Raw genomic sequence first — 14,427 nt, 5'->3', positions numbered from 1 at the left:
CCCAGACTTAGTGTTCTCCACATAAAACAAAATCCAGCTGAAAGAGCAGCCCAGTAGTAATCCTGGTAAATCTGGTTTACTATTGGAATATGTTGCTTTCGGGCTTGGAGGGCATTAAATCTCACACATTGTCAGCAGCTCCAATACATCTGCATTTTATAATGCAGGCTGTCACAAACAGGCAGCTACATAGTGCACTCAGTCACTGGCTTTTTGCGTGCACAGCCAGCATTCTTGTCCTCAAAACATAGTTATTCATCAGTCCTGCAATTGTAGCACAAAGGCATCCTACAAGTCCAATTACCCACCACACTCCGTTTTTAACCTTTTTGAATAACCCGTGAGAAGATGTCGGGCTGCTTGTCTTGTAAAGCTAAAGAAAAAAAAATCAATTAGAACTCCCCATGATGCCATCTCACTTTTCCCAGTTACTCCCAGCAACCACACGTCAGTCACCCTTGATTGGCAGAGAGGAGCTTTTACCTTTTTTTTGTGTAGCTGAAGGCCCTGCTAGACTTTTGGCATTAATTGTAAGGAAAGGTTAAATAATATCTTTAAGTCGATGGTTCTGGACAAAATGTGATTGCCTTTTATTGACTTTGGTAAAGTGTGGCTGTCTAGGATGAAATCTGCCACTTAATCAAGTTGTGAAGGTCTTTGTGGCAAGTATGTACCCATTCACTATTCAAAGTAGTATATAGCTGTGGGTTTTAATACCTAGTTGCTGAGTGACAGCCTTTTGCCTACAAACTGTTGGTCTTGCTTGTGGAGATCTTGGTTTTGGAATTCCAGACAAGCCAGACTATCTATTCCCTCAGAAGACAATTTAATTCAGTTGCACATGACAAAATGTTCTGCAGAATAGAGCCTGATTTTAAAGGCCATACCATTTAAGTTGTACATTAAAGTAGTGTCGTAACTGAATATGGCTCACCTCTTAATCTATATGCATTTGTTAACAGAACCCAATTACAAATAAAATAATAAATCAAGGACATTTTGAAATAAAGAACAAATTAGTTAAGTTCAAAGAATACGCGTGAAAGAAAAAAAAGATGAACCTGCAGTCCATCTATCAAAAATACAATTTATTTATCTTTATATTTCAAGAGTAAATGGCATGCAGCCCAGATGCTTTGTAGCAGCAAATCTTTAATTTAATCTATCCAGCCAAGAAAAAGAATTGTTGTTGATCAAGGTTAATCATCACTGCATCCCACGCTACTTTGCTTTATGCAGCTTAAAGGCTGAGGGTAAGTTGGAGTAGTTTAGCATGCTAACCAGCAAACAAATATTTTTTGTCACTGGCAAAGACAACAGTCGTTTAGTTTGTGAAATGGTCATGAAATGTTATTTATTTTGTGTCCTGGGTTTCTTATGTGCACATGGGCATAAAACATAACTGCATAAGCAAGGAAAGTTTGTAGAAAACAAAAAAAAATTGTGAAAATGTTATAAAAGAAGGGAAGATCAGAATTAACATATGAAAAAGTCCAAGGAGGCTGAAGGGGTTTGGTTGTGGAATTAAACAACCAGCAGTTCCTAAACCGTTCCACCCAACACTTTGTGCATTTACTGTAGCTTAGAGTTTAAAGTTTTTTGTTTGTTTTTTTACACACAAAGGAAACAATCCTCATACAATTTTTTTGTTTTCTGACTATTTGACATTTTCACTCTGAGTGCAGGTTGGCATACGTTCATTACTGACATTGCTAATCAAGTAACTTTGACTAACTGTACATACACAAGTCACGTGTTTATTCAACTTAATCTTAAATGCGACAAAGCCCTTTTTTTTTTATTCAGCCATTTTGATTCACTTTCAAAAACTGAAATGCTATCCAAAGCCTATAAACTGCTCATCAGGGGGCCAAAATGCCATTTAGGAAGTGGGGACATCCAGTGGCCTCTGTGGTGAAGGTAACCCAGGGTCCAGCCAAATAGTCTTTTTTGCTTATTCTTCCTCTATTGTCTCCTTTAATGTAGGAAATACTGAAGCATACTTTATGGAAGAAAGGAGATATTTCTCTTCTACAATCTTAACTACATTCATGTAGTTGTTCTAACTGTGATTTGTGTAAATGAGGACAGGAGGATGAGTATAAGCAGCCTGTGACAACAACAGCTCTCACCTTTGTGCCTTTTTCTTTTCTTCTTAGATTACAAATGTTGACAATGAAATAATAATTAATATCTGATTTAATGATTTATGTATGATGTATCCTCTGTGTGACAATATAAGATTGCATTTGATGAGATATCTACAGCACTGTTTGTACTTACTGAAGATCTGTAGTTTCAGTGCTGCAGACCCACATGACAGTTTGTCGAAAGAGCTTAGGAGGAAAAATAAGAGGTAAGTTCTTATTGACTCCTCAACTGTGCCCCTACGCCGTTGGTAGTACAAAAGCAGAGTCTTCATTTTCAGCTGCTGCATAGAATGTAATGGCACTTGGCATGTGACATGAAAGTCCTCCGCTGATCTATTTGTCATGTTTCTATAAGCTCCTTTTCTAATATAAAAAAGCATGTTTGTGTAAGCTTTAAACTACCTCTTGGCCAGTTTAAAATCATTGTCAGGTATAGTTGTACACTTATAATGCTGTTCAAGAGGAAGTAAGAAGTAATGTTGTAAATATAGAATAACTGTACTCTTGCTACTCTGCAGCAAAGGTCATATTGAATGAGTAATATGTTAAACATGTTTAAGCAATTGGCAGACGCTTTCATCCAAAGGGACTTATGAGGATTTAACATTACAGCTAACAAATTCAAATACAATTTAAATTTAACTGCATTTTCTATAGTTCAGTGTTTATTGTTTGAACAACTAATTCTTGGTAAGTGAGAACTTCTAATAACAACAGCAATAAGCAGAGGAACTCTTACTTCTGCCCAAGGGAGTCAATGGGGCACTTATTGGCTGAAATAAAACACATTTCAGTACAGAGAATGATGTCTTTTATGCAATAGTCTTGGATTTAATTTTCCCCCAAAAATACTTGACTATTTGCTCTTTTAGAGGAATCACAGCACTTTAATAAAAGTATAAATTGCAATGATACAATACTTATTTCATCCTCGAATCCAGCACAGAGACATATGGAAAATAGCCTCATATCAGTTCCTTGTTTCTTCTCTGCTGTTTCCTTAATTATCCTCAAACCAGCAACCAGTATTGTTGTTTTTTTTCCCACCGAAGGATATAGAAAGGCCATATTAGATAGGATATAACAACCCATTCATTACGACATGATGTAACAAGTGAAGAACGATAATGTAAAGTTCTAATGACATCATAATGACTGGAGCTGTGAATTACAGCATCTTAAAACCCTAGAAAAGAAAGGAGGAAGTTTGGTCTGTCTTACATGAGCTGTAAATCCACTGACTGATGTGATGACATCTCAACTTTACCAAGAGTCGTTTGGCTTCTATTCTAGTCTTTCTTTTTTTTTTACTTTCGGCACAGACTTCTTGTTGGATTTCCAGTGGCCTTATTGTAGTTTTTAGGCTTTTGAACACACTGGCCACAATCTGCTCTCAGATGTTGATCTCTTTATGCTAAGTTCATCTGGTGTAGACTTTAGATGTATTTCAAGATGCAAGTTGCTGATTAGACACATTAATTGTCTATGATTTAGTACAAGTAAAAGTGAAATTTGATTATATCTGCTAATTAACACTGCATACCAGCTTATGAAACTTAATTTGTAGTTATATGACTTCTAACTTCATTCATCTATGCTGCTGACTACGATGCCTATTATATCACATCATTGCGGTGTTTGATATACTTACAAAAGTTGCCTGTGTGTTTTACAACATTTGTCAGGATGAATGATTTTCTTGTCCCTGCATTAATCTGTTTGCAGTCCATAATAGCTTAGACACTACTTATAAGGATGTAGTTTGTCTTTTCAGTAAAACTCCATCAATTCAAGTACAAGATCTTTAGAGAATGGGACAAACCTGTAAACTGTAAAAAAAAAAAATAAATAAAAATGAGGCTGTGGTTAGCGAGTGATGCACTCAGTGAAGTTTCATGCTGGCCAACAGAATAATTACACAGATCAAACTGTTTACATTGTTTGAGACTTTGTCTCAGTTCCTTCAAAACAAAAACTCACCCATTTTTCCTCTCCCAACAAGTTAAACTGCAAAAGAAATATCTGCCTTGTAACTGTGCTACATGAAATCTCTTAACTGAGAAACTCAGGGAGCATGATTAAAGAAAATTTAATCTATTGCGTATTAAGGCAACTTATTGCAAAACACTGCCAGTGACCTATTTTGTATCACTGACTTCAAATTATATCATAAATTCCCCCTGGGATGTCACAAGTCCCGTTTGTGCAGACTGACCCACTTGGGACGTAAGCGTGTTTGGAAAAACCCGAACTGAGGCCAATGTTCCTGATGAGCTTCTGGTCAGATGCTGCGCGGTAATCAAGTGGGTGGCTGAACACATCAAACTGAGAGTTTGAGCTTGTGTGTATTCAAGCAAGTTGTTCTGTGTTGGGCAAATGATTACATCACTAACTAAATGCCGCCATCTATTGTTGCGTTTGTAAAAAAAAGAAAACACTGGGAACAATAAGGACTTTTATTTTTTCGCTTTTCCACTTCATTCACATTGAAATATAACTCATTTTCACCTCTTTAAAACAGTTACAGTGAACTGTCAAGTAAAAATTGTTGAATGATATTTCGCTTACAGGTTTTTCACAGATGTGGTTTTTTTTTGTTATTGTTGACACAAGAATCAACGTGACAAGACGGCACGAGCGCAGAGCAGCCAATCCAAACTCTCAGACCAAAAACCATGTGATTTTGAAACCCGGAAAAACAAATCACAGCTCTGACCTTTGAACCTGTTTAAGAAGCTAAACAGTCCAGCTTTCGGTTTTAAGCTCTATTCATTTGGTTTATGAATTAAAATGTATATAATGAGGTCGGCTCTGCTTCACGTGTCGGTGCCATTCGTGCTCTGTGTTGTTTTGGCCAACACGAACCTGTTCAGTGAAGTTGAAGTGGACTTGACTTATGAGCATTATGCAGAGAAAATAGTTGATTCCATGCCTGCTTTCTTGGCGATGCCGTGTAACTCTCTGGTTAATTTGGCTTATGTCTTCATGGGACTGTACTGATTGCTGTGGCATAGAGGCGTCAAGGAAGCCGAACGGAGCCGCTACATGAGAGAAGTGTTCGCCTTTATGGCCGTTTTCTACGCACCTGTGCAGTGGACGCGCCTGGCCACGCTGCGGCGCGCTCCCGCCGTGCTCGACCAGTGGTTCACCTTGCCGATCTTCGCGTGGGTTCCTGTGTGGATTGACTTCATAGAGCGTTTGCCGGCGAAGTGGCGCGCATCGCAGGCGGCGACGTTCGAACTATGTTCCGTCGTCAGTTACGGCCTGGCGCTAACGCACGAACGAGGCTTCGAGGTGGCTCTGGGTTGTCACGTTGCCTTGGCCATATACAAAGCAGTTCGCGTGCAGTTGACGCACGGAGACGGCCATACGGGGGGCTACTTCCTGCTGGCGACGCTGTCGTGTGCGGGATTTGTGGTGCTGAAGCTGCTGGACCACTGGCTCGCTCAGTTCTGGCTGTTTCAGCGACTCACTGGACATTTCTGGTCAAAAGTGTGCGACGTGCTGCAGTTCCACTTCAGCTTCTGTTTCCTGACAACGATGACACACAGGGCACAGGAAAAAACTGCAGCCCAGCGGGAGTGAGAAGCCCCGATGCTCCCACTCAGGAATACTTTGACTGCGATTAAAGACGTCCCTTCTCAACATTGTTTGACTATGGTCACAGATGTTCGGACTCCGCTGTGTTCTACAGTAGCACATCACCAACTACACATTTTCCAGATCAGGATGATTTAATTATGCATTGCACATAAGAGTTTTGTGCACACGGCCACAAATGACAACATGAATAAAAGAAACAAAGATTAAATTCATCAAGGTAAAGTGTCAAATTAAGTGTCACAAATATACAGTAAAACATCACACGTGCTGCATCGGTCTCAAGATAATCCCCAATTTAAAAAACTGCTTATGTCATGTGGGAAATTTAGACTGAATTTGCAGACGTTTGATTGGTCTTTAAAACTGTAAACTGACAACAAACATTCATCACTGGACACAAGTTGTTGTGAACCCCACATCTGCTTCACCTCTCCGATTATACTGCCAGTTCCTTAATCGAATGTTGGAAGAGGACATCTCGTCTTTACTGTCGGAAAGATCAACGTCACCAACTGTAGAGACGTGGTGGGGAGATATATTGGATCTCAGTTTGGCATGAAAGGTGTGGGGTTGAGGGGCTGCAGTGGAGTAAAGGACATGAGGTGTATCAGTATACAGTGGCATGCAAAGGTTTCATCTAAATTCACGTCACCTGTGTAAATCAAAATGAGTAAAAGATGAGCCAATTTCCACAAGTCATTAGGATGAAAATGAAATTTAAGTGTTAAACAGTTTTCATTTGGGAAACAATGACTGAATCAAACTAAATCCAAGACTGGGCAGTCCATGGTCGAGAGTGAGTTTCGCAATTATCTCAACTTATAAACAATTTTTGAATCCTGGAATGAGTTTCAGTTTTCATTTTGGCGATTTCGACCCCATTTTCTGGCAGGACACTTTTAGTTCTGTTGTATTCTTGGGCTGTATTCCAGGCGGCACTTTTTGAGGCCTGGACCACAGATTTTTACAAAACAGTTTTAACATGATAACTAGAGAAAAAAAAAACAAGAAAGATTTGATATAAAAATAACCAAGAAGTTTAGCGCTCTCTCTTGATGGACAGAAAAGAGATCCTCGAGGTTCAGACCCACAGTTCAAGAATGACATCACCAGCTCTGGGGAGTAGTGCATCATGTTTACTCGGCTTGTAAAACTTCACCAGCTTCTTGGTGAGAGTCATGTCATTTGAAACAAATGCAAACACAACAAATAAGTAATGTTGAGAAAATAATTAATCATACAGAATTTGTCCATTTTTGATGTAAAAACAATGCAAATACAAAAAATATCCACTTAGATCCCTTTAAATTCCAGTAAATACTAGTTGGTTTGGGTCAGGCTGATTGGACAAGAGTCAATATGATGTATAATTTAAACTCCACTGACAGCAATACAGTGAAAACAGTTGAAATGTGTGTAAATCTATGAGTCTTGTGTACTGTGTGGAAACATTATGCAGCAGCAGTGCAATAGACAAAAAAAGTCTGTGTAACAAGCAGCAAAAAGAGAAACCGGTAATTGCTACAAGTCCATCAACCGTGTGTAGTGAACTGCAGTTAAGGTTACCACAGAGTAAAAAAACGACTCCACCACAGTGACAGAGAGCTGCAAAGACAATGTGCAAGAAGTGCCTGCTGTGCTGGAGCCACAACTGTTCGAACGATGGAAAACAAAAAGCAGCACAGATACCTTTCCTTGTGTGATCTTACCAAGTGGTTTTGTTCTGGTTAAATAAACCTGGTGAAATATTACCTAAATAAGGAAAGGATAAGCCACACAACTGAAACATATTGTGGTAGCACTGCACATGACTTTCACAGTACATGAATCCCAATTAATTCAAGTCGGCCTGTGAAGAGCGTCATCCACTTTCAATGCCAAAAGCCTGGCCCTGTGCAACTTACGGGAGTCGATAAAGGAAGCATTGGAGCTCCTTTCCTTTGCATTTCAAAGAACTACGTGGCTCTTATCACGGCTGCCACTTACATACTTCTGGCTCATTTAACTCAGTTAAGGACCAGACCGCATGGTGAGTTTTAGCTGCAGCACCGTGGAATCAGAATAAACAGAAAACTGGATGGTGAAACTCTTCAATTGTATTCCTCGAGTAAAAAATGTTTTAAATGGAGTGAGTTTATAAACTGGGTCATTACGATTTCAGTCTGAGGTGGAGTTCAATGGTACGCATGTCTTTCAGAAGCTTGTAGCGAAACAAGCACTCGCACAACAGTCCCACCAGTTGATTAATGGAAACTGCTTTAAAATATAACTATCACCAAATTACACAGGGCATTATAATAAACTTGCACGACCCATAAAGACATGTCAATAAAAAAGTCAAGCTATAACTTCCACTTTATAACTTTATTTACTTCCACTCAAACCGTTTATTCAAATCCAGTTTTAATCAAGTTTCATAGCCTGCTTTATCTGGCTCATCTTCTATGGTTTTCAAAGACTGTTAAGTTTTGTGGAGCCCTGCTTCAGAGAGTCATTTCAGTCACAGTTCCCAGCAGTCAACATCTAATTTATTGTAATTTTAATTTTTTTTTCTTAAAGCAGATCTTGAGTGTCCCATCCAGTTTGTGGGGGGGTGGGTCTGTGGGTGTGTGGATGAGCCTGGCATCTGCATGGCCTGTCTGCCAACCTCAGTAATGTGTGACTGGGTCTACACAAACACCACTCGGCCTCTTTCTTCCTTTCTTTGCTCAATTTCCCAAGCAGGAAGGGTGGAGGAACAGTCAGTGGATTTCTTTTCCTTTACCACGTGGTTGTTGTTTTTTTTAAAATCTGCAAATGTAGAACAAAGGTTTGGAGAAAATACAGCTAACCCGCAGATGATGATTGAGTGTACCGTTTGTTGGTCAGAATAAAACTGTATTTAGATTGATGATCTGTCAGAAGACGATAGATGTTGAGAAAAATCTGACCTGCAATCGCGTGTTAGCTGAACATTTTCTTTAATTTGGAAAAGAAGCCTCCTTCCTCCTCCTTTTGCTGCTGCTTGTCCTGCCTGTCCTCCTCCGATGTCGCAGACTTTGCATGAGAACCTGAAGTGCTGCTGCCCCCTCCTGGACAAACACATGCATTACACCAGCTTAGTGATGAGGGACTGACTTTATGCATCTGTGTCAACAACTGAGCCCAGAGTGGTTCATAAGCAAAAATCTTATTTATGTTAAACATTTATTCAACCAAGAGGATTCTTGCCTAGTGGTCAAATAAAAAAAATAGCTTTAACTGTATCTGAGAGTCTACATCTAAGCATTGAAGAGCAGTTTTTATCAAATCTTAGAGCTGAACTCCAGTCCTGACCTGCTGAAGGACTGACACCGTTGACAGTACCCTGGACATCTGTCTCCTCTTCTGCATAACTCAGCAACAAAGAACGCTGCTTTCGAGTTAACTTCCTGCACGCAGGTGAGACCACAATTAGTGACACGTAAGCAGATTAATGAACTGTTACCAACTCACAGCGTGATGTTGTAAAATGTATTCAATTAAATGGTAAGCACTGGTATATCCATGCAGCTCTAACAATAAAAAAAAAGACTTTTTAACAATGTACTATCAGGTTAAATTAAATCATTCCAAATCACTTTGAGTGAGCAACTCACAGACTGTGTTTAATGAAAGACATTAATAAATCCTAACGAACCCGTCGAGAGCGCAGTCCGATTAAAAACAGACTAAAAGTGTTGTTAGATAACCATAACTTTGGAAATTAGGGAAAGTATCCATTTAGGACAACTTGGTAGGTCTTACTTAGGCACTCTGATCTTGATGTGAACTAAATGATCTCCGTAACTGTAGCTGTTCATCCTCCGAATGCCTTTTCCCTGCAGTCGGATGACCTGATCGGCCTGACAACCGGACGGAATCTGAAGACACAGAGCGGACATGTTGAAACTGACAGCAGAGATGTCAGACATGAAAACCTTTTGTTTTCCGTATCAGTATTACAGATACATCCAAATTCCACACAACAATGAGTTCATTGAAAATGTTAATGGATTCAATTAAGTATTTCAAAATCAACCAAAACCATGTAATAATGCACTGATGTAATATCTACAAGAGAAAAATCCTTTCTATAAATGTGCAACAATAGAATATAAAATGACTATAAATCCAACCATGCCTCATACTCACCAATATACTGATGGTGTCATAGAGACCCTGTGATGTGGCTGTGCCACCCAGGATGGCCTGGGCTATGGAAATAAATGCATCAGAGTGGATGTCAACTCCATGCCGTCTAAACACTGGGCTCTTCTGGACCTGCATAGTTCAAAGATAACAGATAAAACTAAAACACTAGTCCAATGCATCAGCTGCAGAACACCAATGACAGTGAAAAATCTCAAACCAAACTCAGGATTTCACACATACTAAACCAAAGAAACTAATTCCATTGCCTCACAGAGAGGGGCTGACATTGATGAGGATCAAAGTTCATCTAACCGAAGACGTTAGTGAAACAACATTTACTGTATCATAACATAGTTAAGCATCTTAGCATTTTTACTTTAGCCTAGTGTGACAGTTTAAACAGCTGTTCTCACTTTCTGAGCCATTTATTGGGTCACTGAACTCAAACCGTAGGCTCTACTCTTAAATGCGTCTCCTATGCACTACCTGGATTCACCTGAAGGTTTACAGATACAATACAACACCGGGGCAGCCCTGACTCAGGCTGTCTTTCAATCAGAAGATGAGTGATTTGACCACCAGCTCTTACACATGTTTAAAAGTCGTTGGTCAAAGACACTGAACCTCACAATTACCCTGATATATTAATTGATGGGAAAAAGCATGAGAGTGTGTGACGCGTTGAATAAAAAAAAGCATACTGTAAAATGCTTTGTAGAAGGTGCTTTATAAATCCAGGCCATTTACTAATAAATCTAGCAAAAGTGTAGTTACATCCAAGCCATGTTAAGACATAAAGGGATATTAATGAATACAGATTAGTTCTAGGGTTTGATCACTGTCTTTAAGCGCCTCGAACACTCAACTCACCCTGAATGTAATGAGGATCTCTTTTCTCCCAACTGACATGCGCACTGTCTGACCATTATCCACCCCTGTAAGGAAACATCACAAAATAGATGCATTTATCATCTTCAACATCTTTCAACCACAGATATTAATTATGCTGAGACTCTCCGGCGATCGTTCATTTCCGCAGCAGTTGTTACAAACAAAGTAGGTCAATAATTCGTGAATTAAAGCAGATTTGTGAATCTTTTTTCTCCCACTTGTTAAGATTCCATAGTGAAAACTCACCTGGGGGCACAGGAACCGCGACCGTCTGTCTCTTCTTGGTCTGGCCAGCTCCTCGGCACACAGCACAGGGCGTGATAATGATCGACCCTTTTCCCCCACATCGTCGGCACGCTGAGCGCATCATAAAAGGACCTGTGTTAATTGTCTCCTGTAGGAGACAAGACAGACAGAAATGTTCTAACCAGCAGCACAGTGGATGAGTGGGTAAACTCCTGAGAGAAGTCTGAAGAGCTTGAGAATGGTTATTCTGCCCCGAGGTGTTTGTGTGAAACTCACCATGCCCGTGCCGTTGCAGTAGTGACACTGAGACACCTTGGTGCCTGGCTCGTTACCCTTTCCATCACATCTTGGGCAGCTGTCATCAATGTTCACACTCAGCTCCTTATTTGCACCCTTTGCTGCTTCGGAAAAGGTAAGCTCCATCACATACTGTGGAAAAACAGGAAATTTGTTAACCAACGAGAACTTGGCATTCATATCTTAAGAGCTTACTACAAATTAGACTTGTATGTGTAACAGACTGCTCATTAAAAAGCAACATTGAAAAAGTTCAAATAGCTACATGTAAAATTATGGTTTAAGGTTATGACTCGATCAGCCATAACATTATGGCCACCTGCCTAATACAGTGTGCTCTCATCATCCTGCCAAATGAGCTCTAACCAGTCAAGATGTGGTCAAAGAACATCTGAAGGTGTCCTGGAGAATCTTGCACCAGGACATTAGCAGATAATCCTTTGGGCCCTGTGGGTTGAAGAGAGGGTCTTTGTGTATTGGGCTTGCTTCCCACAGATGCTATCAGGTCCTATCAGATTGGTAGTCTGGAGAGTGTAGAGGTCAAAGCAACACCTCAGGCTCTTTGACATGCTTTTTAGCCCTTCCTAAGCTGTTTTTTTGAAAGGCTCAGTGGTGACTCTCTGCAGAAAGCTGCTCATTAGGGGGCTGGTGTTGCTTTACTGTGTGGCTGTGGGACGGTGATTGGTCAGCAGAAATGTTTAGGTAGGTGTCAAAGTGAAATCCAAGTGAGTCCCAGAATGCAGGTTTTCCCAGCAGAACACTGCATGGGATCAAGACGAGAAGTATTGATCACTTTACCTGTCAGTGGTTTTAATGTTATGGCTGATCGGTGTATGACCTGCTGATGTTTCGACATACAACTACAGTGTTCTCTGTGACTCGTTACCTCAGGCCTTTGCTCAAACATGTTGTGGATGTCTCCAAAGCCCATGCCTCCTGAAAACTCTCCAAAGATCTTCCTGAAGAGCTCCTCAGGATCTATAGTGGTCCCACCTGCCCTGTAGTACTGCTGCTGACCAGCCCCTGCACGGTTCGGGTCAAAGCCCGCGGCTCCGTATGTGTCATACTGCTTTCTCTTCAACTCGTCGCTCAGCACCTACACACACAAAAACAAAACACCACAGCAGTGACATATTGAGCTAACAGATCAGGTTTGCATGAAATAATCTCTGTGTAACTGGAAAAGGAACTGTTTGGTGTTTTGTACCTCATAGGCTTCGGCCAACTTGGAAAACTTCTCTTTGGCCTCCGGGTCATCTGGGTTGGTGTCCGGGTGGTACTTCTTTGCCAACTGGAGACAGGAAAAGCGTGTGAGGAAAAATGAGGGAAAAAAAAGAATGCATACGTTTAGAAACATGAAATAAATAGTTTCCTCATTCAATGCATTTTGCCCTACACGTACGACAAAGACACTTTCACATCTTTCTACCAAACATTCTTCCCACTTTCCTTGTCTTTTTACACTTAATATGACAAAATAAGAAACATCATTGTACTGATGAAACAGAGTGCGCAGAAGACCTGATACCTGATAATAAGACTTCTTGATGTCCTTCTGTGTGGCAGTGCGGGAGACACCCAAGATTTCATAGAAGTCCTGTTTGTTTGCCAGCCCGCAGCTGGAGTGGAAAGCATGGCAGCCAGTTCCACGGGGACGTCTCACCCCTGCAGAGGGAAAAAGATATATGAACAAAGAAAAAAAACAAAACAAGACTCTAATACAGGGGTCTCAAATTTACAACCGATGCCATGCAAAAACAAAAGGAAATCGTGGTATTAAAATCGAAATACAGCAAATATTACAATAATTGTCTTTTTTTCGCACACAAAAAAGCACTGCTTAGCAGCCACAGTGACAGCTTCAGGTATGTCACAAAGCAGAATTTTTTTTTCCCCATTACAATTCATTTGTGGGCTTCACTTGCCTCCCAAGTCATCACTTCTGAATAAAGTAGAACTCCTCCAATAAATAAACCAGAAGATTTACAGCATGGCAAAATTGCCCCTAACAAGGTTAGTGTAGGTGCCGGCTGCTCATTATGAAAACACACTGCAAAATGTTAACAGAGAGTAGTTACATCACTCTTATAGCAAGGTTAAGCAACCTTGGAGAACTGAGCCAGCATGTGGACAACATCAACTCTGCACTATTTGCACGCTATAACGCCTGGATAATTGGTTATTTCAACAGACTGCATGAGGTACACTCAGATTTGATGATGTAAGAGACTCTGGGAATTGTTTTGCTAACAGTTGGCTAACTTATCTCACCAGACAGGCTCCTCAATGTCACGAGATTTCCGCGAGTCCAGGAGCTCAGGCTAACCGCTAACCCTCCCCGGTGCGCCTGCCACACTGTCGCTTGAGAAACTCCTCCATGTCTGACAGAGACAACAAGAAAACGGCCACTGAGATATCCAGAAGAAACTGTTGTTGCCAGCCAGCGTGTAGTAAGCCGGATAGCGGGGCTCGCCATTTTTTGCGTCACTACCGGTGTCAACGAGCAAGAGTACGTGTGCGCATGTGCGGTGGATTGAAACGGAAATTGAAACTCCCGTAATAATAATAATAATAATAATAATAATCATAATAATAATAATAATAATAATAATAATAATAATAATAATAATAAATAAAATGCTAAAAAATTTCAGAATTCCACACAAATCATATGTTTTATAATATGTCTCTTCATTATTCACTGAAATCTGGAATTTATAACCATTATTAAAAAATAAGAGTTTAGGCTATATGCTCGTCAACAGCATAATAGCTGTTTTGACTTTGTTTCTTGTTATACGTATTATAAATACTATGTGCCAGAGAGCCTACGAGCCCAATTAGAGTTTTATTTAGTTTTAAAAGCCATGAAAAACGTCAAAGAACATAAAGCAGATAAAGAGAGTCAAATTCAGCAAAGAGGACAAAAAATGTCACAGCCTGTATGAAGATTTTTTTAATGATTTATTTCTGATTAAGGAAAGTTGGTATTTTGGTTTGAAGTATATATGGGAAATGATCTATTTTTTCCTCAATAAATTAATGCCCACCCCCTCATTTAAAAAAAAAAAAAATCTGAAATTAAATT

At 40.0% G+C, this 14,427-nt stretch overlaps 2 protein-coding genes across 2 annotated transcripts; one reads left to right on the top strand and one right to left on the bottom strand.

Moving 5' to 3' along the window:
- Positions 1–4,852: 4,852 nt before the first annotated feature.
- tmem187 (transmembrane protein 187) lies at positions 4,853–5,965 on the top strand. Its single transcript, XM_072384679.1, is given in 1 exon segment — positions 4,853–5,965. A coding segment is annotated over 1 exon segment (795 nt). The 5' UTR covers positions 4,853–4,940; the 3' UTR covers positions 5,736–5,965.
- A 2,151-nt stretch (positions 5,966–8,116) lies between these two features.
- Positions 8,117–13,845, bottom strand: LOC140305708 (dnaJ homolog subfamily A member 3, mitochondrial-like). Its single transcript, XM_072384678.1, has 12 exons — positions 13,611–13,845; positions 12,868–13,004; positions 12,547–12,630; positions 12,226–12,435; positions 11,319–11,471; positions 11,043–11,190; positions 10,776–10,840; positions 9,906–10,034; positions 9,519–9,634; positions 9,069–9,163; positions 8,684–8,824; positions 8,117–8,543 (listed from the first exon to the last, which is right to left on the bottom strand). Exons 1-11 carry the CDS (start codon positions 13,813–13,815, stop codon positions 8,697–8,699), a joined length of 1,470 nt encoding a protein of 489 aa, XP_072240779.1. The 5' UTR covers positions 13,816–13,845; the 3' UTR covers positions 8,117–8,543; positions 8,684–8,696.
- Between the last annotated feature and the right edge of the window lie 582 nt (positions 13,846–14,427).

This window comes from Leuresthes tenuis, unplaced genomic scaffold (assembly GCF_036924035.1).
Source record: "Leuresthes tenuis unplaced genomic scaffold, fLeuTen1.0.hap1 SCAF_4, whole genome shotgun sequence".
In the NCBI taxonomy this organism is placed as follows: Eukaryota; Metazoa; Chordata; class Actinopteri; order Atheriniformes; family Atherinopsidae; genus Leuresthes; species Leuresthes tenuis.
Note: the sequence above shows the minus strand (reverse complement) of the source record. Positions and strands in the feature narration are given on the sequence as shown.